The sequence below is a fragment of the Myotis nattereri genome (assembly GCF_964212035.1).
Source record: "Myotis nattereri genome assembly, chromosome: 2".
NCBI classification, from domain to species: Eukaryota; Metazoa; Chordata; class Mammalia; order Chiroptera; family Vespertilionidae; genus Myotis; species Myotis nattereri.
This window is the reverse complement of record NC_138076.1, coordinates 94247897-94271376: the sequence shown is the minus strand read 5'-3', so window position 1 is coordinate 94271376 and position 23480 is coordinate 94247897. Positions and strand designations below refer to the sequence as shown.

General features: G+C 42.5%; 1 protein-coding gene across 1 annotated transcript in view; it reads right to left on the bottom strand.

The window, feature by feature from the left end:
* Positions 1 to 346: 346 nt before the first annotated feature.
* Positions 347 to 23480, bottom strand: part of LRRC63 (leucine rich repeat containing 63) — a gene marked incomplete at both ends in the record, with an annotated part of 126885 nt that continues 103751 nt past the window's right edge. Inside the window, 2 exons of the mRNA XM_081083916.1 lie at positions 347 to 503; positions 12367 to 12606. Coding sequence (XP_080940042.1) covers positions 347 to 503; positions 12367 to 12606 — 397 coding nt within the window. The remainder of the gene's footprint in view (positions 504 to 12366; positions 12607 to 23480) is intronic.

Sequence of the window (23480 nt, the reverse complement as noted above, 5' to 3'; positions counted from 1 at the left end):
AAATCCTTTTTTGCAGAGGAATATAACACTTTCCTTTTTATAGTAAAAATTGTCTGAAATAAATTTTATAGATCTTCATTGAAATCCAAAACCTTCATTAATCCTTCTTAACTAATTATTCTGCAAGAACTCCCTAACAATCACAAACTTTCATAAGGAGGTAGAATTACAAAGAAAATTCATATGAGTGTGAGAAGATGCCAATGTCTTCCATACAGAATCTGTACTCTCAAAGAAATGAATTGGTATTTGCATAAACTTTAATGGCTTTTAAAGTGGGATTCAAAAATAATTGTATGATCATCAACTCAGAATTTGGAGTTACTCTTTCACCAGGAATGCTATCTTAAAAAAAACTGTTTTCAAGTACTTCTCTGTAGCAGGGAGAAGAACAGACATGAAACATAACAGGAATTTGTGTTGCTCCAAAAACATTGCAGGATTGGATGACACGATAACCTTCATCAAACTTGGGACCATCACACCATTCACATCTGGATGTGCTGCAATTAAATAAGTATTAAATCAATATTTAGTAAATTTCTACTAAAGAAAGGACATTTTGTTGATGCTATGTCTCAATGTAATAGAAAATATGATTTTATCATCATTGATCTTATATAATTGAGGAGCTAAGACAGATGCAAGTGAATAATTAAAAGCTAGTAGAGGAGCAACAAAGCCCCATTGAAGCAAGTCTAGCCCCAGAGAGGTGTCTCCAGCACAGAAGTTCTCCCACTGCAGACACAGCTGATTCTCACAGCCAATCGGCCTGGAGGTCAATTCCTCACAGTGATAACTACAACAATCAAGGCTTAATTACAACAAGACTGTGCACAAAGCCCACAAGGGGGTGCACCAAGAGTGTCTACCTCACGTAATTGGGACACTTAGCACAGAAAGGAACTCTATCGACACAGCGAAGCATAAAAAATGCCGAGACAAAGAAACAGGACACAAATGACAGAATGGGAGGAAAGCAAACTGCTGGATATAAAGTTCAAAACCACACTTTTAAGGTCTTTAAAGAACTGTCTAGAAGCCGCTGATAAACTTAATAAGGCCCTCGAAAAGACTGGTGAGACCGCCGATAAATGTAGTGAGATCCTCAAGAAATCTAATGAGACCCTCAATGTTATGATAAAGGACCAACTAGAAATTATTCATACACTGACTGAAATAAAGAACATTATACAGACTCCCAACAACAGACCAGAGGATCGCAAGGATCAAGTCAAAGATTTGAAATACGAAGAAACAAAAAACACCCAACCGGAAAAGCAAAATGAAAAAAGAATCCAAAAATACGAAGATAGTGTAAGGAGCCTCTGGGACAGCTTCAAGCGTACCAACATCCGAATTATAGAGATGCCAGAAAAAGATAGAGAGCAAGATATTGAAAACCTATTTGAAGAAATAATGACAGAAAACTTCCCCTACCTGGTCAAAGAAATAGACTTACAAGTCCAGGAAGCGCAGAGAACCCCAAACAAAAGGAACCCGAAGAGGACCACACCAAGACACATCATAATTAAAATGCCAAGAGCAAAAGACAAAGAGAGAATCCTAAAAGCAGCAAGAGAAAGAAAATAAGTTATCTACAAGGGAATACCCATACGACTCTCAGCTGATTTCTCAACAGAAACTTTGCAGGCCAGAAAGGAGTGGCAAGAAATATTCAAAGTGATGAATACCAAGAACCTACAACCAAGACTACTTTATCCAGCAAAACTATCATTCAGAAGTGAAGGCCAGATAAAGAGCTTCACAGATAAGAAAAAGCTAAAGGAGTTCATCACCACCAAACCAGTATTATATGAAATGCTGAAAGGTATCCTTTAAGAAGAGGAGGAAGAAGAAAAAGGTAAAGATACAAATTATGAACAACAAATACACATCTATTAACAAGTGAATCTAAAAATCAAGGGAATAAATAATCTGATGAACAGTATGAACTGGCGATTGTAATAGAATCAGGGACATAGAATGGGAATGGACTATTCTTGGGGAGGGGGAAAGAGGTGTGGGGTGAGGGAAGAGATTGGACAATAATCGTGCACCTATGGATGAGGACAGTGGGTGGGGAGTGAGGGCGGAGGGTGGGGTGGGAACTGAGTGGAGGGGAGTTATGGTGGGAAAAAAGAGTAACTAATGTAATAATCTGAACAATAAAGATTTAATTAAAAAAAGTTAGTAGATATTTGTGTATAAAACAACCTGTTTTTTTAAAATAAAAAAGTATAGATTCATAGTAAGAAAACACTCTAAAGATAGATCCCAAATGAAAAACAGTAATTATCTTTGGACAGTGTAATCACAGGTAATTCTAAATTTCTTTATAAAATTTTTCTGTATTTTCAAAATTTTCTATAATAAATGTATTATTTTTATAATTCGAAAATGTTATTTTAAAAATAGAGGAATTAACATAAACTAGTGTAGAACTAGTGTCCATATATATAATTTTAAATGTTCAAAAGTCAGTTTTTTAAAAGGACATTAACCCATTAGCACATTAACATTGGCAAATGAACAGACTATTCACAGAAGAAGAAGAAACCTGAATATCCAGAGAACATGTGAAGCTTCTCAATCTCATTAGTGATCAGAGAATAAAAACAAACTAGCACAGAAATATCATTTCACAATAATCACATGGGCAAAATACAAAAGTCAGAGAGTGCAAAATTTGATCAGGATGAGACCATCAGGGACTCTGACAATTTCTTGGTAGCATATAAATTGGTATGATCATCTTGTAGCGCAATTTGGCAATTTCTATGTAAGTGAAGATACACATACTCTATAACCTAGAGACACTTGCAAATTTACATAAGGAGCTATGCTTTAAAATCATTATTGTTGACTTCTTAGCAATAGTAAAATTGGAACCAATTCAAGTGTTCACCAGCAGGAGAAAGAATGAATAGCTTAGAAATATTCAATCTCAGGAAAACTATACAGGAGTTAATGAACTAAATTTATATAAAATCAATATGGACAAATCTTAAAAATGTTGAGAATAAAAAACAAGTTGAAGAATGACATATTTTTTGATATTTGCATGACATTTAAAGCATGAAGACTACATATTTGTTAGAGGTTTCTTCTGACATCAAACAATGTTTACTTTATTGCAGACTTCAACTGGGTGTCCTAAAAGTCAATTCAATTAAATTTTGACACTAATTACTGGGAGTAAGTGCCAGACTCCACAGGCTTAAGGGCTCAGTCCTACAGTATTTCCCTCACTTAATATACAGTGACCAGTATGGTTCCCCCAGGTTACCCACATTTTTCTCCACTTGGCTACAAATTAGGGGTTCCAGTGATGCCCCTTTACCAGGTTTGATAATTTGTTATAACAACTCAAGATTCTGGAAAATGCTGTACTTACAGTTTAATATAAAGGATACCAATGAATAGCTAAAGGAAGTGAGGCCTGCAAGAGTCTTGAGGGCAGGAGCCTCTGTACCAATGGAGTTGGAGTGTGCCACTCTCCAGGCACCAGATATGTTTGCCAGATTGTAAGCTCTCTGAACCCTGTTGCTTAGGGGATTTTATGGAAGTTTAATTAAGTAGGCATGCTGATTAAATAATTGGACATTGATGATTGAACTCAATCTTCAGCATCTCTCAACTCCCTTTCCTGAGGTGGAGGGGGGTGAAGTTAATTGTTCCAACCTTCTAATCAAAGCTTGACCTTCTGGCAACCATTTCCTAACCTGTAGCTACCTAGAGGCCCCTAAGAGCCATCTTACTTGCATAAACTCAGGTAGTATTGAAAGGAGCTCATTATCCTATCTAATAAAAGAGAAAGATGGTAATTAGCATACGACCGCTACCCTTCCCATTGGCTAATCAGGGCGATATGCAAATTAACTGCCAGCCAAGATGGCGGCCGGCAGCCAGGCAGCTTAAACTGAACATGAGGCTTGCTTGCTTCAGTGACGGAGGACTCCAACGTTCCCCGCCTGCCTTGCCGGCCTCTGAGCTTGCAGTTTAAGAAACATTGTAACAAATATAGAAGCTAAACAAAACCCCAGAAACCTGCTTTCTGCCAGCTCGGATATCAGAGCTGGAGTTGATACAGAGTTTCGATTATAGAACACAAACAAACCAGATACCTGATTTCAGCAGCAGAGGCCTCAGAGCTGGAGCCAAGTCTCAGAGCTAAAGCTGGCCCAGAATAAAAAAAAGAAAAGAAACAAAGGAGCAGTTGGGAGCTTCAGTCCCAGCCTGAAAACAGCCCTCAGCCCCTCACCCAGACTGGCCAGGCACCCGAGTGGGGACCCCCACCCTGAAGGGTGTGTGACCAGCTGCAAACAGCCATCATCCCCTCATCCAGGCTGGCCAGGCACCCCAGTGGGGACCCCCACCCTGATCCAGGACACCCTTCAGGGCAAACCAGCCAGCCCCACCCATGCACCAGGCCTCTACCCTATATAGTAAAAGGGTAATATGCCTCCTAGCACTGGGATCAGCGTGACAGGGGGCAGCGCCCAAACCCCCTGATCGCCCTGCAGCTCTGTGTGTGACAGGGGGCGGGGCCACAACCTCCCTATCTGCCCTGCTCTGTTCCTGACAGGGGAAGGCGCCCCAACCCCCTGATCGGCCCTGCTCTGTGCCTGATAGAGGGGAGCTCCCCAACCCCCTGATCGGCCCTGCTCTGTGGGTGATAGAGGGTGGCGCCCCAACCCCCCCACCCCCATGGGCCCTGCTCTGTGTGTGATGGGGTAGAGCCATAACCTCCCCATCGGCCCTGCCCTGAGTGTGACAGTGGCAGCACCCCAACCCCCTGATTGGCCCTGCTCTGTGGGTGATAGAGGGTGGCGCCCCAACCCCCTGATCCGCCCTGCTATATGTGTGACAGGGGGCGGTGCCTCAACTCCCCTATTGGCCCTACTCTGTGAGTGACAGGGGGGAGCTCCTCAACCCCCTGATGGGCCCTGCTCTGTGCATGACAGGGGGTGGCGCCGCAACCTCCCCATCGACCCTGCCTTGAGTGCGACAGGGGACGGTGCCCCAACCCCCCAATCGGCCCTACCCTGAGTGTGACTGAGAGTGGCATCCAACCTCCCAATCTGCCCTGCTCTGTGCATGACAGGGGGCGGCGCCCCAACTCCCCAATCGGCCCTGCTCTGAGCCCGACCAGGGGCTGCACCTAGGGATTGGGCCTGCCCTCTGCCACCCAGGAGCAGGCCTAAGCAAGCAGGGCGTTATCTCCCGAGGGGTCCCAGACTGCGAGAGGGCACAGGCCAGGCTGAGGAACCCCCCTCCCCCCCAAGTGCACAAATTTTTGTGCACCGGGCCTCTAGTCTATCTATATAAAAGGCTAATATGCTAAGTGTTCTTCCCACCTTCTGACCAGTCGCTATGATGTGCACTGACCACCAGGGTGCAGATGCTCAATGCAGGAGCTGCCATGACAAGCATAAAGAAACAGCACCATAGACCTGGTGCCCAGAAAGCAACACTAGGCTTCCCCCAAGAGGGATACAGGCTCCACCACCACCCTGAGATGACAGCCCACCAACTTGCAGCCAACACTGCTGAGACCCCACGACGCAAAATGCAGCCCATAGCCCAGCCCCTCTCTGAAATGGTTGCTGTGAGTGCTGGGTAATGATGGCACATAGCAATGCCCGGCTTCCTCTCCCTGACGACTAGGCTCCTTGGAGTTCCAGGAACACAGGTGGAAACATTTTACAATTTAACCAAATGTCTGTGAAGCACTTTCCCATGCCTCATCTCATTTGATCATCACAGAAGTCCTGGAGATAGGAGACTTAGTAGAATCCTATTTTCTTTTCTTTAGTCAGAAAATGGAGACTTAGAAAGCTTAAAAACTTGACCTGACTGAAAAGAAGTAAGAAATGTTGGACCTTGAAAATGATTTCAGGTTTTCTCACTGCACAGAATATAGTCAAACACTGCTGCAGTTAAATATTTCACCCTTTGTTCTCCCTGCATTATCTACAATAATAATGTGCTTCGTGTTGATATTTACTGCTGTGTTGCTGACAATTACCTGAAAGAGAAGTTGGGGTGCTTCATTGGGCTGGAAAAAGTTTAGCTAAATCAGAAAGTAGGTCTAATTAAGCAGTTTATTCTATACATATAAAAGGCTAAGTTGACTCATGCATGCATGATACATATAAAGCTCTTGGTGGCGCCAATTCCACATGTGTGTTTTGATCTGTCATTGTTGATCATGAATTTGGTTGACACTTCTACTATAGAGAAAGGACAAATAGCAATATTAAAATATTTCTTCAATTAATTTCCTTTCAATGTGCACAAATTTGTGCACCGGCCCACTAGTTGGTGTATAAAAAAGCCATAAATTTCTGGGTGTTAATTTTGTATCCTGCTACATTGCCAAAATAATTTATTAAGTCAAGTAGCTTCTTGATGAAGTCTTTAGGGTTTTCTATGTACAATATCATGTCATCTGCGAATAAGGACAGTTTTACTTCTTCTTTTCCAATTTGGATGCCTTTTATTTCTTCTTCTTGTCTGATCACTATGACTAGCACTATGTTGAACAGGAGTGGTGAAAGCGGGCATCCCTTTCTTGTTCCTTTTTTTAGGAAAAATGGTTTTAGTTTTTGCCCATTGAGTATGACGTTGGTTATAGGTTTGTCATATAAGGCTTTTATTATGTTGAGGTATGATCCCTCTATTCCCACTTTGCTGAGAGTTTTTATTAAGAAAGGGTGTTGAATTTTGTCAAATGCTTTTTCTGAATCAATTGATATGATTACATGATTTTTGTCTCTCAACTTCTTATGTGAGGTATCACGTTTATTGATTTGCAGATATTATACCAGCCTTGCATCCCCAGAATAAATCCCACTTGGTCATGGTGTATGATCTTTCTAATGTAATGCTGGATCTGTTTTGCTAGAATTTTGTTGAGGATTTTGGCATCTATGTTCATGAGGGATATTGGCCTGTAATTCTCTTTCTTTTTAGTGTTTTTATCTGGTTTGGGAATTAGGGTAATGCTGCCTTCATAGAAAGAACTTGGAATTTTGACTTCCTCTTGAATTTTTTGGAATAGTCTAGTAGGTTTTAGTTCTTTGAATGTTTGGTAAAACTACCCTGTGAAGCCATCTGGCCTGGGGCTTTTGTTTGCTGGAAGTTTTTTGATTACTGCTTCAATTTCCTCCATAGTTATCAGGCTATTCAGATTTTTTTTTTTAATTCTTCCTGATTGAGTTTTGGAAGGCTGTATTTTTCTAGGAATATGTCCATTTCCTCTAAGTTGACCAGTTTGTTGGAATAGAGTTGTTCATAGTATTTTTTTTTCCTGGCTAGAGGTTCACCAATCTTGTTTATTCTTTCAAAGAATCAGCTCTTGGCTTTCTTTCTTTCTTTCTTTCTTTCTTTCTTTCTTTCTTTCTTTCTTTCTTTCTTCTTTCTTTCTTTCTTTCTCTTTCTTTCTTTCTTTCTTTCTTTCTTTCTTTCTTTCTTTCTTTCTTTCTTTTGTCTCTATGTCATTTATTTCCACTTTGATCTTTATTATTTTCTTCCTTCTGCTCACTCTGGGCTTTTCATGTTGCTCTCTTTTTAATTTTTTAAGTTGTAGAGTTAGATAATTTATTATCAGTTTTTCTTATTCTTTGAGGTAGGCTTGCAATGCTGTGAACTTCCCTCTCAGAACATAGATTTTGTATTGTTGTGTTTTCATTGTGATTTGTTTCCAGAATGTTTTTTTATTTCTTCTTCAATCTCTTTGGTAACCCAATCGTTATTTAATAACGTGTCATTTAGCCTCAAAGTGTTTGAATTTTTTATTGTTTTTATTGTAGTTGACTTCTAATAATTTGCCATTGTGATCTGAAAAGATGCTTGATATGATTTCAATCCTCTTGAATTTGAAGAGACTTTGCCTGTGACCCAATATGTGGTCTATTTGTGAAAATGTCCCATGTGCATTTTGGGGGGTGAAATGTTCTGAAGATGTATATTAAGTCCCATCTGATCTAGTGAGTCATTTAGAATTGCTGTTTCTTTGCTGATTTTTTGTCTAGAGGATTTATCCAGTGATGTCAGTGGGGTACTAAGATCTCCTACTATGATTGTATTGCTGTCGATCGCTCCCTTGTTATCTTCCCAAAGTTTTTTTTTTATGTATTTGGGTGCTCCTGCATTAGGTGCATATATATTTACCAGAGTTATATCCTTTTGTTGTATTGATCCCTTTAGTATTATGAAGTGGCCTTCCTTATCTCTTGTTATGGCCTTTACTTTGAGGTCTATTTTGTCAGATATAAATATTGCTACTCCAGCTTTTTTTTCATTTTTATTTGCCTGGAAAATATTTTTCCATCCCTTCATTTTCAGTCTGTGTAAATCCCTTGTTCTGAGGTGGGTATCTTGTAGACAGCAGATATATGGTTCATGTTTTCTTATCCATTCAGCCACTCTATGTCTTTTGGTTGGAGCATTTAGTCCATTTACATTTTATGATATTATTGATAGGTACTTATTTGTAGCCATTTTTATTCTTTATGCCTGTGTTCTTTCTTCCCTTTCTATTTCTTCTTTTCTGTCAGTGCACTTGCAGCATGGTCCTGTGGCCCCTGGCTGGGCACACTGACTTGCTCTGTATCACTCTGGCAGTGCTCTCCTGTGGCCTCAGTGAGACGACGTGTGCTGGTTTGCTCTGGGTAGCCCCTGCAGGACTGTCTCAGGGGTTAGGGAGAAGCGGTTGTGGGTTTTTCTGGGTTGCACAGTCAGAGCTCCCTGTGGCCTAAGTGTGGCTCATGCTTGGTTACTCCAGGTTGCCTTGGCAGCAAGACTCTGGGCTTGGGTGTGGGCTGCTCTAGGTTTCACAGTCCTCACTTTCTTGTAGCCTGGAGTGAGAGGAGCACTGGTTGCTCCAACTCACCTCTACTCAGTGTGGAGCTGGGGTGGGTTGCCCTAGGTTGCTCAGTCTGTGCTCTCCTGTTGCCCTGAGTGAGGTGCACATTGGGTTGCTCCAGATGGCCCTTGCAGGACTGTCCTGGGGGCCAGTGTGGAGCAGGCAGGTTGCTCTGCGTTGCCCCTCCAAGACCAGGGTAAAAGTGGGTGTGAGTAGCTTTGGGTCACCCCAGCAGGGCTGTCCAGGGGGCCGGGGTAGAGTGGGTACCAGTTGCTCTGGGTTGTATAGGTTGCTCTGGGTTGCACAGTGCCCACTCTCCTGTGACCCAGAGTGGGGTATGCTCTGGGTTGCCACAGCAGCAGGTCCCAGGGATGAGGCAGGAGAGGGCACCAGGTGGCTCCAGGTCAGGCTAGCAGCACAGTTCTGGGGTCTGCGGTGGGGATGGGGCACAGGATTCCCCCTGGCTTGCACTCACTGCAGGGTCTTAGAGCCAGATCCTAGGACACTGGGTCTCTGCGGGCTGGTGAGGAGCCCTGGTGTGGGAGCTCACTCTGGTGGTGAGTGGTCCCTACAGATGTCTGGGAGCCTGTCAGGAGGTACTGGGCCACTCACTGCTGGGGCACAGTGGTGGTTTCTCATGAGTATGACTGGGAAACGGCGTTTTCCTCTGCCCTTCTTTATTAAAAACTAGTAGCCCGGTGCACAAAATTCATGCACATTAAAAGGGAATTAATTAAAGGAAATATTTTAATATTGCTATTTGCCCTTTCTCTATAATAGAAGTGTCAGAGATGAAAGAAAATTAGTAAAATGTATATGAAAATCTTCCTCCTGTCAGAGTCTGGGGTGCACCGTGGGACACAAAGTCAAGTTCCCACCCACCCTCAGCACCTCAAAATTGCACAAGACCCAGACCCAGCCAGCTCCACCCCCATTGGGTGAGATCCAGACCCGGCTGGCCTCACCCTTGTCAACCCCCACCAGACGGGGGGTGAAGCCTCAGGTCCCCTGGCCCGGTGTCAGGAGTGGGACACAGCCTCAGATCCCCCAGCCCAGCACCAGGGCAGGCAGCATAGCCTGAGGTCCCCTGTCAAGCCCTGCTGGGCAGGGGACATGGTGTGAGATCTCCTGTCAAGTCCCGTAGGGCAGGGGGCACAGCCTCAGGTCCCTCAGCACCAGGGTGGGGGACATGGTCTGAGGTCCCCCAGCCTGGAGCAGGGGAAGCAGCCTGAAGTACCCTGGCCCAGCACTAGGGCAGGGGGGAACATCTTGAGGTCCTCTGTCAAGCCCCGCCAGGTGGGGGGCACTGCCTGAGGTTCCCCATCCTGGTGCCGGGGCGGGGGCTGCCGCCTGAGGTCCCCTGCCCTGGCCCAGAGCCACACAGCCTTAGATCCCTGCTGATTGCTCATTAAGGCTTTTTACGGGAACTTGGTCTCCGCTGTGGGCGCAGCCATCTTCTGTTACGGAAACCCCCGCCTCTGCTGTGGGCGCCGTCATTTTGTGATGATGTGATGGTCAATTTGCATATTCCCTATTTATTAGATAGGATTGTCTCCTCAGCTGTATCTAATTTGTTAATTCAGGGTGGATGTTATCTGATTTAGTTGCTTTTCTGGCCTGGCCCTAGGAGGAGGTGCACGACACTGCTGCCTATTCGACCACCATTTTCCATTCTCCAAGCCTTTGTTTTAAAGTCATTTTGTCTGATATATATGTATTACTACCCCAGGTTTTGTTGTTGTTTTTTTTCATTTTCATGGCATGTTTTTTTCATTCTTTTACTTTCAGACTGTGTGTGCTTTTTGACCTGAAATGCGTTTCTTATAGACAGCAAATATATATGTCTTATTGTCTCATCTATTCAGCTATCCTATGTTTTTTGACTGGAGCATTTAATCTAATTTCATTTAAAATGATTATAGATAGATACATATTTATTACTATTTTATTATACATATTTATGTTTCTCACCAATACATCAAGTTAATATCAAATATTATACTTTTTAGTTTCCAGAATTTTATTTCATTTAAAATTTCTTTTTCATATTTGTCTTGTCATATTTAATGGTATTTTATTCCTTAAGCATTTTTGAAATTATGTTTTATTTTTTAAACACTTAAATAGCTATTTCATATCCTGTAAACAATTCTAATATGTTACATCTTAAGTGATTTACAGTATATCTGTTGAATGTTTTTGCTGACTTTTACTCTTGGTGGCTTATTTTCTCATATATTTGGAAATTTCTTTAAATTGTAAAATAATACTCATTTAAGCTTAATTTTTTTGAATATTCAAAGTCTAAATTGAGGACATTCTCTCACAAAAATCTGTGGTGAATTCAAATCTCTTGGTCTCATATCTATTTACCACTCACTAGTTAGGTTTTATTTATTTATTTATTTTGTCCTTGAAGATTTTTCTTACTTTCTTAGGTGCATTCAAATCTCATAAGCACTGACATTTCAATGCATAACACTGGAAACTTTGGCTCCAGCTGGCTGGGTGGCTCAGTTGGTTGGAGCATCATCACATTCACCAAAAACGGTTGCAGGTTCAATTCCTATTGGGAGCACATTCCTAGGCTGAGAGTTTAATCCCTGTTTGGAGCACATATGGGAGGCAACCAATTAATTTTTCTCTCTCTCTCTCCTAACTCAATAAATATATCCTTGGATGAAGATTAAAAAATAAAATAAAATTGAACACTTTGGAGTCTTGTTAGTTTTTACTGGTACATTTTTAATCACCTTTTTAAACATATTCAACAGTTACTAATCTGTTCATGTTTCTGCCTTTTATTGAGTCAATATTGCTAATTTATATACTCCTAAGAAACCATTTCCCTTAGGCATACAACAAATATTTGTTAAATCAATAATATAAGCACTGATGATCAATACTGTGATAAAAATAGTTTTAAACCACCTGAAGGAAATAAGAGATAAGCCTGAGTAGACTGAAAGTGTGTGGCTTAGTCCTGAGATTAGGCAATGATTCTCACACTGGCCATTGATTCTGGAGTAAAAGAAGTTGCTCTATATATGTCTGCTCTATTCTTGGTCTCTAAGAAGTTAGAATACAGTAAAGCATTTCCCTGCATAGTGTACATGGGACTAAAGAGCCTCCTTTTTTTGTTTTGAAGAATGCACATTATGTCCTTAGTGATTCATAGAAAAGAGTTATACTACAACTGTATAGATGTTGCCAGTTACACCTTAGCAATCTATATCTCACATTAGATTTAAGTAATAACTTTACTGATAGAAGATAGGCTGAATTCAGACTACATTATTATGCCTGAAGAGCCAGAAGGAGCAATTTAAAGAATTGTGCATATATTTTCATGTGTGGTGTGTGATGTGAGGTGTGTGTGTGTGTGTGTGTGTGTGTGTGTGTTCATAGGAAACCTATTATGTGAGCCTGTAATAAAGAAAATTTTAAATGCTTAAAAGTGCATTTTGGTTAAAAGAGTTTTAGAATTTGCTTACCAGTTTAGTAACATTTGAATTTCATCTGGGATCTCATCATAATATTTATGTAGATTATTTTTTAAAAAGAACAAAGCAGTAAGCTGAGTAAGACGCTGTGGACTATTCAAAGAATTCTCTTTCCAAAGACAAGGAATAGTAAAGGTATTTTCAAAACGGATTTTTTTCAGATGAAGCCTCAAAATTCCAGATGGAAAAGATGTCAGGTCATTCCCATCAACAATCAATTTTTTAAGTGACCTGCAAATAAAGAAAACCATACATTAAAAGGAATTTATGAGACAACCAAAATGGCAGTATAGGTAAATGCCGCACTCACTGCCTTCCACAACCACATCCAAATTACAACTAAAATACAGAACAACCATCACTTAAAACTACCTGAAATCTGGCTGAATGGAAGTCCTACAATTAGAGAAGTAAAGAAGAAAGCACATTGAGACTGGTATGAGGGTTGGAGGGTGGAATGGGCTGGTCCAACACCAATGTGTGGCATTTTTTTTTAATCAGGAGGGATATCATGGCTGTGGAGGCCTCCTGTGAGGAGCAAGAGATACTAGCCCACACCAGACACTAATCCCAGTGTTCCAGAGCTGGGAAGAGTAGTCCCCATAACTTCAGGCTTGTAAAATCCAGTGCAGTGTGGATGAGTGGCATAGAGGTTGCTGGAGTCCCAGGTATTCCTCTTAAAGGGCCAGCACACAGACTTACTTGGACTCCATACCTCTGGGCTCCAACACTGGAATGGTAGCTTAAAAGGAACCTGGGACATTCTGGGAGGAACTGGATTGGCTGGCATCAGCGTAAGAACTTGGGGGCTGCTTTCTCCCAGAAGAGGTTGCTCACAGGGGTCATTGTCCCTGAGCTGGGACCTCCCCTGTTACAGAGCTGACTGGCAGCTATATATGAGCTTCTATCAGCTTGGCCCACACTGTTTGCTCCACCCTGGTGTTTTCCTGAGACTTTTACCCATTCAATTTGCAGCCAAGCTGTTTGCGGCAGCTTTTCCATATGAATGGCCTGTCCTGGCTCAGGCTTCAGACTTTGCTAAAATTTCTCAAACAAGCAGCAGCTGGTGTCAAACTTATCAATAATGTGCCCAAGACCTGATACTAGCACCAGCCTGCCTTGCTTCACAGCTGGGCCTTGCCTGGGCACATCTAAACCCAATATAAATATCAGCCATCTGAAGATCCCCCTGTAGCTACTGACAGGTGGACATAGGCAGTAGCTGACTTTGCACCTCCCAGGAGGCCACAGAGCCAGTGCACTCAGTGGACAGCTTCAGACCATATCAGGAAACAACTCTACATACCCACAAATGACACACTCCAGAGGCAGACTCAGTGAGCACCAAAGCCCTACTGAAGCAAGTCCTCTCCATAGGGTAGCTCCTGGAGGTTAATTTCTCCCAGTGATGCTAATAGCAATCAAAGCTCAACTATGACAAGAACTATGCACCTAGAGTGCCTAGCTCAGGTGATTGGGGAGGCAAAGCTACTGGGCCCTATAGGATACTTACTACACAAGGCCACTCTACCAACTCCAGGAGACATAGCAGTTCTACATAATACATAGAAACAAACACAGGAAAGCACCCAAAAAGCAGAGACAAAGAAAAATGTCAAAATGAAAGAACAGAAGAAGTCTTCAGAAAAAGATCTAAATAAAATGAATGCAATTAAGCTACTAGATACAAAGTTCAAAACAATGGTTATAAGGTTGCTCAAGGATCTTAATGAGAGCTTCAAGGGACTTGGTGAGACTTCCAAGGATCTTAGTGAGACTGTCAAAGACATGAAAAAGGACCAGTTGGAAATTAAGTGTACACTAACTGAAATAAAGAATCATTTACAGGGAATCAACAGTAGAGTAGATGATCCCAAGAATAAAATAATCAATTTGGAATATGAGGAAGCAAAAAACACCCAATCAGAAGATCAAGAAGAAAAATGATTCCAAAAATATAAAGATAGTGGAAGGAGCCTGTGGAACAACTTAAAGCATTATGGGAGTGCCAGAAGGAGGAAAGAGAGAACAAAGAATTGAAATCTATTTGAAGAAATAATACAGAAGCTTCCCTTATCTCAGTGATGGCAAACCTTTTGAGCTTGGCGTGCCAGCATTTTGAAAAACCCTAACTTAACTCTGGTGCCATATCACATATAGAAATTTTTTGATATTCGCAGCCATAGTAAAACAAAGACTTATATTTTTGATATTTATTTTATATATTTAAATGCCATTTAACAAAGAAATATCAACCAAAAAAATGAGTTCGTGTGTCACCTCTGACACACGTGTCATAGGTTTACCATCACTGCCCTATCTGGTGAAAGAAATAGACTTACAAGTTCAGGAAACGCAGAGAATCCCAAACAAAGGGTATCCAAAGAGGCCCACACCAAAACACATCATAATTAAAATGCTAAGAGTTAAAAACAAAGAGAGAATTTTAAAAGGACAGAAGAAAAGCAATTAGTTTCCTCCAAGGGAATGCCCATACGACTGCCAGCTGATTTCTCAACAGAAACTTTGCAGGCCAGAAGGGAGTGGTAAGAAATATTCAAAGTGATGAATAGCAAGGATCCACAATCAAAGCTGTCATTTAGAATTGAAGGTCAGATAAAGAACTTCATAGACAAGGAAAAGCTAAAGGAGTTCATCACCAACCAACCAGTATTACATGAAATATTGAAGGGTGTTCTTTAATAGGAGGAAGAAGAAGAAGAAGAAGAAGAAGAACAAGCACAAGAAATATATGAACAATAAAATGGCAATAAATATATACCAATAATTGAATCTAAAAATAAAATTAAATGAACAAAATTAACTGCTGAATAAAATAGAACCAGAGGCATGGAAACATGGAGCAGACTGACGAATCTTAGAGGGAAGGGGAAAGGGGGGAACAGGAAGAGATTAACCAAAGATCTTATATGCATACTAGAGGCCCAGTGCATGAAAATTCTTGCACTCGGGGGTGGGGGGAGTCCCTCAGCCCAGACTGAACCCTCTCGCTGTTCAGGAGGAGCCCTCAGGGGATGTCCAACCGGGGAGTGGGCCTAAGCCACAGTCTGGCCTTCCTCTGTGTGAGGTGATTGGTGGGCCGATCAGGGGGTGGCAAGGGAGGCGACCAGCCTGCCCTGCCCCCCCATTGTTCCACCACTGCTGGTGGCTTCCCTCTGTGGGAGGCGACCCCAGCGGGCTGATCTGAAGACAGATGGCCCCGCCCCAAATTGCCCCACTGCCATTGCAGGTGGCCTCCCTCTGCAGACAGTAACTGACCAAGCAGGCGAGCAGGGGATGGCGCTGGCCCCCACCTCCCCGCCGCTGGTTGCCACCACATCCCCCCACCCATCGCTGTCCCCTCCCTCTGCCTACTGGCACATGCCTTGGCTTGCCAGCCCCGCTTCCCCCCACCCCATCTGCTGACCCATCATTCTGCCATTTGGTCTATTTTCATATTATGCTTTTATTATATTATATAGGATATGCATTACTTTGGACACAGAAAATAGGGTGGTGAAGGCCTGGGGCAGGGTGGGAACTGGGTAGAGGAGGGTAATGGGGAGAAAAAAGGAGAATATCTGTAATATGCTCAACAGTAAAGATTTTACTAAGGCATTTATGCAATTTATAATACTGAAGCAAAATTCTGTCCCAATGTTCCTGCAAATTAGTATAAAACTTAGCAATGATAGATAACAAGTGTTTAAGTATTTCCTTAGAATCAAGAAAACTAACTTGCCGAAACCGGTTTGGCTCAGTGGATGGAGCGTCAGCCTGCGGACTGAAGGGTCCCAGGTTCGATTCCGGTCGGGGGCATGTACCTGGGTTGCGGGCACATCCCCACTGGGGGATGTGCAGGAGGCAGCTGATCGATGTGTCTCTCTCATCGATGTTTCTGACTCTCTATCCTTCTCCCTTCCTCTCTGTGGAAAATCAATAAAATATATTTAAAAAAAAAAAAAAAAAAAAAGAAAACTAACTTAAACATACAATGGAGTCAAAACAGTATCTTCAATAAATGGTGTTGGGAAAATTGGACAGATACATGCAAAACAATGAAACTGGACCACCAACTTACACCATACACAAACATAAGCTCAAAATGGATAAAGGATGTAAACTAAGACGGGAAACCATAATACTACAGGAATCCACAGGCAGCAAAATCTCAGACATATGCCGAAGCAATTTCTACACCAATACAGCTCCTAGGTCAATGGAAACTAAAGAGAAAATAAACAAATGAGACTACATCAAAATAATAAGTTTTGCACAACAAAAGGAACCATAACAAATCAACAAGAGAGCCCACTGCATGGGAAAACATATTTGCCAATGTTATCACCAAGAAGGGTTTAAACTCCAACATTTACAGGGAACTCATACAATTTAACAAAAGGAAGATAAACAGCCCAATCAAAAAATGGGTAACATACCTAATAGATACTTTTCAAAAGAAGACATAAGAAAGGCCAAGAGACATATGAAAACATGCTCAAAGTCACTAATCATCTGAGAGATGCAAATCAAAATGACAATGTGGTACCAGCTCACACCTGTCAGAATGGCTATCATCAACAAATCAACAAATGACTAGTGCTGGTAAGGATGTGGAGAAAAAGGAACCCTCATGCACTGTTGGTGGGAATGCAGACTATTGCAGCCACTGTGGAGAACAGTATGGAGTTTCCTCAAAAAACTAAAAATAGAGTTCCCATTTGACCCAGTGATCCCACTGCTAGGAATATATCCCAAGAAACTAGAAACACCAATCAGAAAGGATATATGCACCCTTATGTTCATAGCAGCACAATTTACCATAGCTAAGATTTGGGAACAGCCTAAGTGCCCATCAGTAGATGAGTGGATTAAAAAACTGTGTTACATATACACAATGGAATACTACGCTGTGGTAAAAAAGAAGGAATTCTTACCATTTGCAACAGCATGGATGGAATGGAGAGCATTATGCTAAGAGAAATAAGCCAGTTAGAGAAAGGTAAATATCACATGATCTCATTCATTTATGGAATATCATGAACAACATAAACTGATGAATGAAAACAGATCATGATCCAAAGACAGAGAAGCATCGATCAGACCATCAAACCTCAGAGGGAAGGCAGGGGAGGGTGGGGGTAAAAGCGGGGGAGATCAACCAAAGGACTTATATGCATGCATATAAGCCTAACCAATGGACACAGACAGCAGGGGGGTGAGGGCATGAGTGAGGGGAGTGGTGGTGGTGGTGGGGGCGGGGGGGGCGATGAGGACACATATGTAATACCTTAATCAATAAAGAAAAAAATTAAAAAAAAGAAAATTAACTTAAAAGCAACTGAACTAATAAATTATATTGCTTAAAAGTGCATTTGTGCCGAAACCGGTTTGGCTCGGTGGATAGAGCGTCGGCCTGTGGACGGGTGGGGTCCCGGGTTCGATTCCGGTCAAGGGCATATACCTGGGTTGCGGGCATATCCCCAGTGGGAGGTGTGCAGGAGGCGGCTGATCGATGTTTCTCTCTCATTGATGTTTCTGACTCTCTATCTCTCTCCCTTCCTCTCTGTAAAAAAATCAATAAAATATATTTTTAAAAAAAGTGCATTTGTGTGAATAGTAGAATTAAGATTGTATGTTAGGTCTTTGCAACATTATCCTATCTAATAAAAGAGAAACATGGTAATTAGCCATACCTCCGCTACCCTTCCCATTGGCAAATCAGGGCAATATGCAAATTAACTGCCAGCCAAGATGGTGGCCGGCAGCCAGGCAGCTTAAACTGAACATGAGGCTTGCTTGCTTCAGTGACGGAGGACTCCAACGTTCCCTGCCTGCTGCTGCCGGCCTCTGAGCTTGCAGTTTGAAACATTGTTACAAATATAGAAGCTAAACAAAACCCCAGAAACCTGCTTTCAGCCAGCTGGGATATCAGAGCTGGAGTTGAAACAGTGTTTCGATTATAGAACACAAACAAACCAGATACCTGCTTTCAGCAGCGGAGGCCTAAGAGCTGGAGCCAAGCCTCAGAGCTAAAGCTGGCCCAGAATTAAAAAAAAAAAAAAAGAAAAAAAGGAGCAGTTGGGAGCTTCAGTCACCTGCCAGCCTGAAAACAGCCCTCAGCCCTTCACCCAGACTGGCCAGGCACCCCAGTGGGGACCCCCACCCTGATCCAGGACACCCTTCAGGGCAAACCAGCCGGCACCCACCCATGCACCAGGCCTCTATCTTATATAGTAAAAGGGTAATATGCCTCCCAGCACCAGGATCAGCAGAGCCACGAGGCCTCCCGGCACTGGGATCAGCATGACAGGGGACAGCGCCCAAACCCCCTGATCGCCCTGCGGCTCTGTGTGTGACAGGGGGCGGGGCCACAACCTCCCTATCCGCCCTGCTCTGTTCGTGACAGGGGAAGGCACCCCAACCCCCTGATCAGCCCTGCTCTGTCCCTGATAAGGGGGAGCTCCCCAACCCCCTGATCGCCTTGCGGCTCTGTGTGTGACAGGGTGCGGCGCCCCAACCCCCTGATCGGCCCTGCTCTGTGTGTGACAGGGTGCAGCGCCCCAACCTCCCCCACCCCCCACGGGCCCTGCTCTGTGTGTGACGGGGTAGAGCCATAACCTCCCCATCAGCCCTGCCCTGAGTGTGACAGTGGCGGCGCCCAAACCCCCTGATTGGCCCTGCTCTGTGGGTGATAGAGGGCGGCGCCCCAAGCCCCTCCCCCCACAGGCCCTGCTCTGTGTGTGAAGGGGTAGAGCCATAACCTCCCCATCTGCCCTGCCCTGAGTGTGACAGGGTGCGGCGCCCCAACCCCCTGATCCACCCTGCTATGTGTGTGACAGGGGGCGGTGCCCCAACTCCCCTATCGGTCCTACTCTGTGAGTGACAGGGGGGAGATCCCCAACCCTCTGGTGGGCCCTGCTCTATGCGTGACAGGGGGGAGCTCCCAACCCCATGATCGACCCTGCTATGTGCGTGACAGGGTACGGAGCCCCAACCCCCTTGGTGGGCACTGCTCTGTGAGTGACAGGGGGCAGTGCCCCAACACCCTGATTAGCCCTGCTCTGTGCATGACAGGGGGTGGCGCCGCAACCTCCCCATCGACCGTGCCTTGAGTGTGACAGGGTGAAGCGCCCCAACCCCCCAATCGGCCCTACACTGAGCATGACTGAGGGTGGCATCGCAACCTCCTGATCCGCCCTGCTCTGTGCATGACAGGGGCGGCGCCCCAACTCCACAATCAGCCCTGCTCTGAGCCCGACCAGGGGCTGAACCTAGGGATTGGGCCTGCCCTCTGCCACCCGGGAGCAGGCCTAAGCCAGCAGGTCGCTATCTCCCGAGGGGTCCCAGACTGTGAGAGGGCACAGGCCGGGCTGAGGGACCCCCTCTCCCCTCCGAGTGCACAAATTTTTGTGCACCGGGCCTCTAGTTTCTTATATAAAAAATAATAATCTCAAATGTAGCAATATGAATGAATGTTATACTAGATAAAATGTAATATATAAGGTATAGGATAATTATACAAAGAAAGAATTTATTTTCACAGAAAAATTGAACAACAACACATTTTTTTCATTTAAACACAATCTAAACTGTGAAATTAACACTATCAAAGTGTATTATGTGCTATGTTGTATTTTGACTTTTCATTACCCCTTGATTTTTCCTGTGTCAATTGCTTCTAGTAACCTTTCTTCCTTTATTCAAAGAGAACCAACACTTCTATTTTCTTCATATTTTAAAAACTTGTGTCTTAATCATGTTTTCTACATCACTTGTCTCCTTTCTAACTAGTGCTGGGAATAGTCAGAAAAGCATCTCTTCATGAGGAATATATAAAAATCAAATCAAAAGCTGGCCCAGTAGAGAAATATGGCTGCCGATGGGAAGGCAGACTGCAAGACAGTTGAGAGTGAGAGAACAAAAGGAGAGTGTGTGGATGTACAGAGAGTGTAAATCTGTGGGTGAACGATAGCTATACTCCAGGGGACTATTGGAGACTGCCAGATCAGGCTCCCTTAACCAGGCAGCCTACACTGCTCCTGAAATCTCTCCTGGAGCAGCTGGTTCTGCCTCGGAGACTGCACCATCTTGAGTGGCTGTTATTGGAAGCGTATACATCCAGAGACCTGCAACCACGCCACCCAGGAACCAGCTAATAACCCAGGAACCCCGGATCTCAAGCAGCGTGAATACGTGGACTCAGAAGACCCCTGCTCCTCCTCACGGAAAGGTCAGATTTCACCTAGATAAAGGAGAGAGAGAACTACATAACCAGACACCCGAAGAAGAGAGATCATGGGGAGACAAAGAAAGAGTCCACATATGAAAGAAAAACAGGCATCACCAGAAAGGAAGTAAACAAAATGGAGGCAAGCAACCTGTCAGAGAAATAATTCAGAGAAATGGTCATAAGGTGGATGAAAAAAATGGAAGACAAATTCAACAATATGTGTAAGAACCAAGAGGAAATGAAAAGTGACATCACTGCTATAAAGAACTCCATAGAAAGCATCAACAGTAGACTAGAAGAAGCAGAGGACCACATCAGTGAGATAGAAGACAAGGTAGGAAAAAATACCCAAGCAGAGCAGCTTCTAGAAAAGAAAATTAAAAAGCAGGAGGAGAGCCTAAGAGAACTTTGGGACAACACGAAATGAAACAACATATGCATAATATGGGTGCCAGAAGAAGAGGAAACTGAGCAAGGAATAGAAAACCTGTTTGAAAAAATAATGACTGAAAACTTCCCTGATATAGGGAAGAAAAAATTCACATAAATCCAAGATGCTCACAGAGTCCCAAACAAAATGAACCCCAAAAGACCTATGCCAAGGCACATTATAATTAAATTTGCAAACACCAACGACAAAGTAAGAATCTTAAAAGCGGCCAAAGAGAGACAGAAAGTTATCTACAAAGGATCCCCCATCAGACTAGCGACTGATTTCTCAACAGAAACACATCAGGCAAGAAGGGAATGGAATGAAATATAAAAAACTCATGCAAAGGAAGGGTCTGAATCCAAGAATACTGTACCCAGCAAGGCTATCAATCAAAATTGAGGGTGAAATCAGGAGCTTCTCAGACAAAAAGGACTACGGGGGGTAATTACCACCAAACCAGCAATGCAAGAAATGCTAAAGGGTCTTATGTAAAAAGAAAAAAATAGGAAATGAAGAAGGAACACAGGGGTAAAGAATAAAAATGTTGACAAACAAGTATCTATCAATAATAACTTTAAATGTAAGTGGATTAAATGCCCCAATCAAAAGACTTAGGTTAACTGAGTTGATAAGAAAACATGACCCATATATCTGCTGTCTACAGGAAACCCACCTCAGAAAAAAAGACACACACAGACTGCTGATGAAGGGCTGGAAAAAAGGATTTTCAGGCAAATGGAAATGAAAAAAAAAAAAAGCTGGGGTAGCAATACTTATATCTGACAAATTAGATCTCAAAGTGAAGGACATAAAAAGAGATAAGGAAGGCCACTTCATAATACTGAAGGGAGCAATCCAACAAGAAGAAATAACTCTGGTAAACACATATGCATGCAATATAGGAGCACCCAAATACATAAAAAAAAAAAAAACTTCTGGAGGATATCAAGGGAGAGACTGACAGCAATACAATCATAGTAGGGGACTTTAATACTCCACTATCACCATTGGACAAATCCTCTAAACAAAAAATCAGCAAAGAAATATCAATCCTAAATGACTCACTAGATCAGATGGAATTAATTGGCATCTTCAGAACATTTCAACCCAAAGCCACAGAATATACATTCTTCTCAAATGCACATGGGTCATTTTCAAAGATAGACCATATATTGGGTCACAGGCAAAGTCTTTTTAAATTCAAGAAGATAGAAATCATATCAAGCATCTTCTCAGATCACAATGGCATAAAACTGGAAATTAACTACAATAAAAACAAAGCAAAAATATCAAACACATGGAGACTAAATAGCGTGCTATTAAACAATGACTGGGTTACCAGAGAGATCAAAGAAGAAATAAAAACATCATTGCAAAAAATGACAATAAAAATGCAACAATCCAAAATCTATGGGACACAATGAAAGCAGTCTTGAGAAGGAAGTTCATAGCTCTACAAGCCTACTGCAAAAAAAACAAGAAACAATTATAATAAATTACCTAACCCTACATCTCAAAGAGTTAGAAAGAGAGCAAGAAAAGCCCAGTGTAAGCAGAAGGAAGGAATTAATAAAGATCAGAGACGAGATAAATGACATAGAGACCAAAAAAAAAAAAAAAATCCAAAAGATCAACAAAGACAAGAGCAGGTCCTTTGAAAAGACAAACAAGATTGATGAACCTCTAGCCAGGCTCACCAAGAAGCAAAGAGAGAGGACCCAAATAAACCAAATCAGAAATGATAGAGGAGAAATAACAACAGACCCCACAGAAATACAAAGGATTGTTAAAAAATACTATGAACAACTATTCCAACAAATTGGACAACATGGAGGAAATGGACATATTCCTAGAAAAATATAACCTTCCAAAACTCAATCAGGAAGAATCTAAAAACCTGAATAGGTCAATAACTATGGAAGAAATTCAAGCAGTCATCAAAAAGCTTCCAGCAAATGAAAAAGCCCGGGTCCAGACGGCTTCACAGGGGAGTTTTACCAAACATTCAAGGAAGAACTAAAATCTATCCTCCTCAGACTATTCCAAAAAAAATGCAAGAGTAAGGAACACTTCCAAACTCATTCTATGAAGCCAGCATCACCCTAATACCAAAATCAGATAAAGACAACACAATGAAAGAGAATTACAGGCCAATATCCCTCATGAACATAGATGCCAAAATTCTCAAACAAAATCCTAGCAAATCAGATCCAGCAGTACATCAGAAAGATCATACAGCACGACCAAGTAGGATTTATCCCAGGGATGCAAGGATGGTATATCTGCAAATCAATAAACGTGATACATCACATAAACAAACTGAGAGATAAAAACCACATAGTCATATCAATTGATGCAGGAAAAGCATTTGACAAAATCCAACACCCATTTTTGTTAAAAACTCTCAGCAAGGTGGGAATAGAAGGATCATACTTCAAC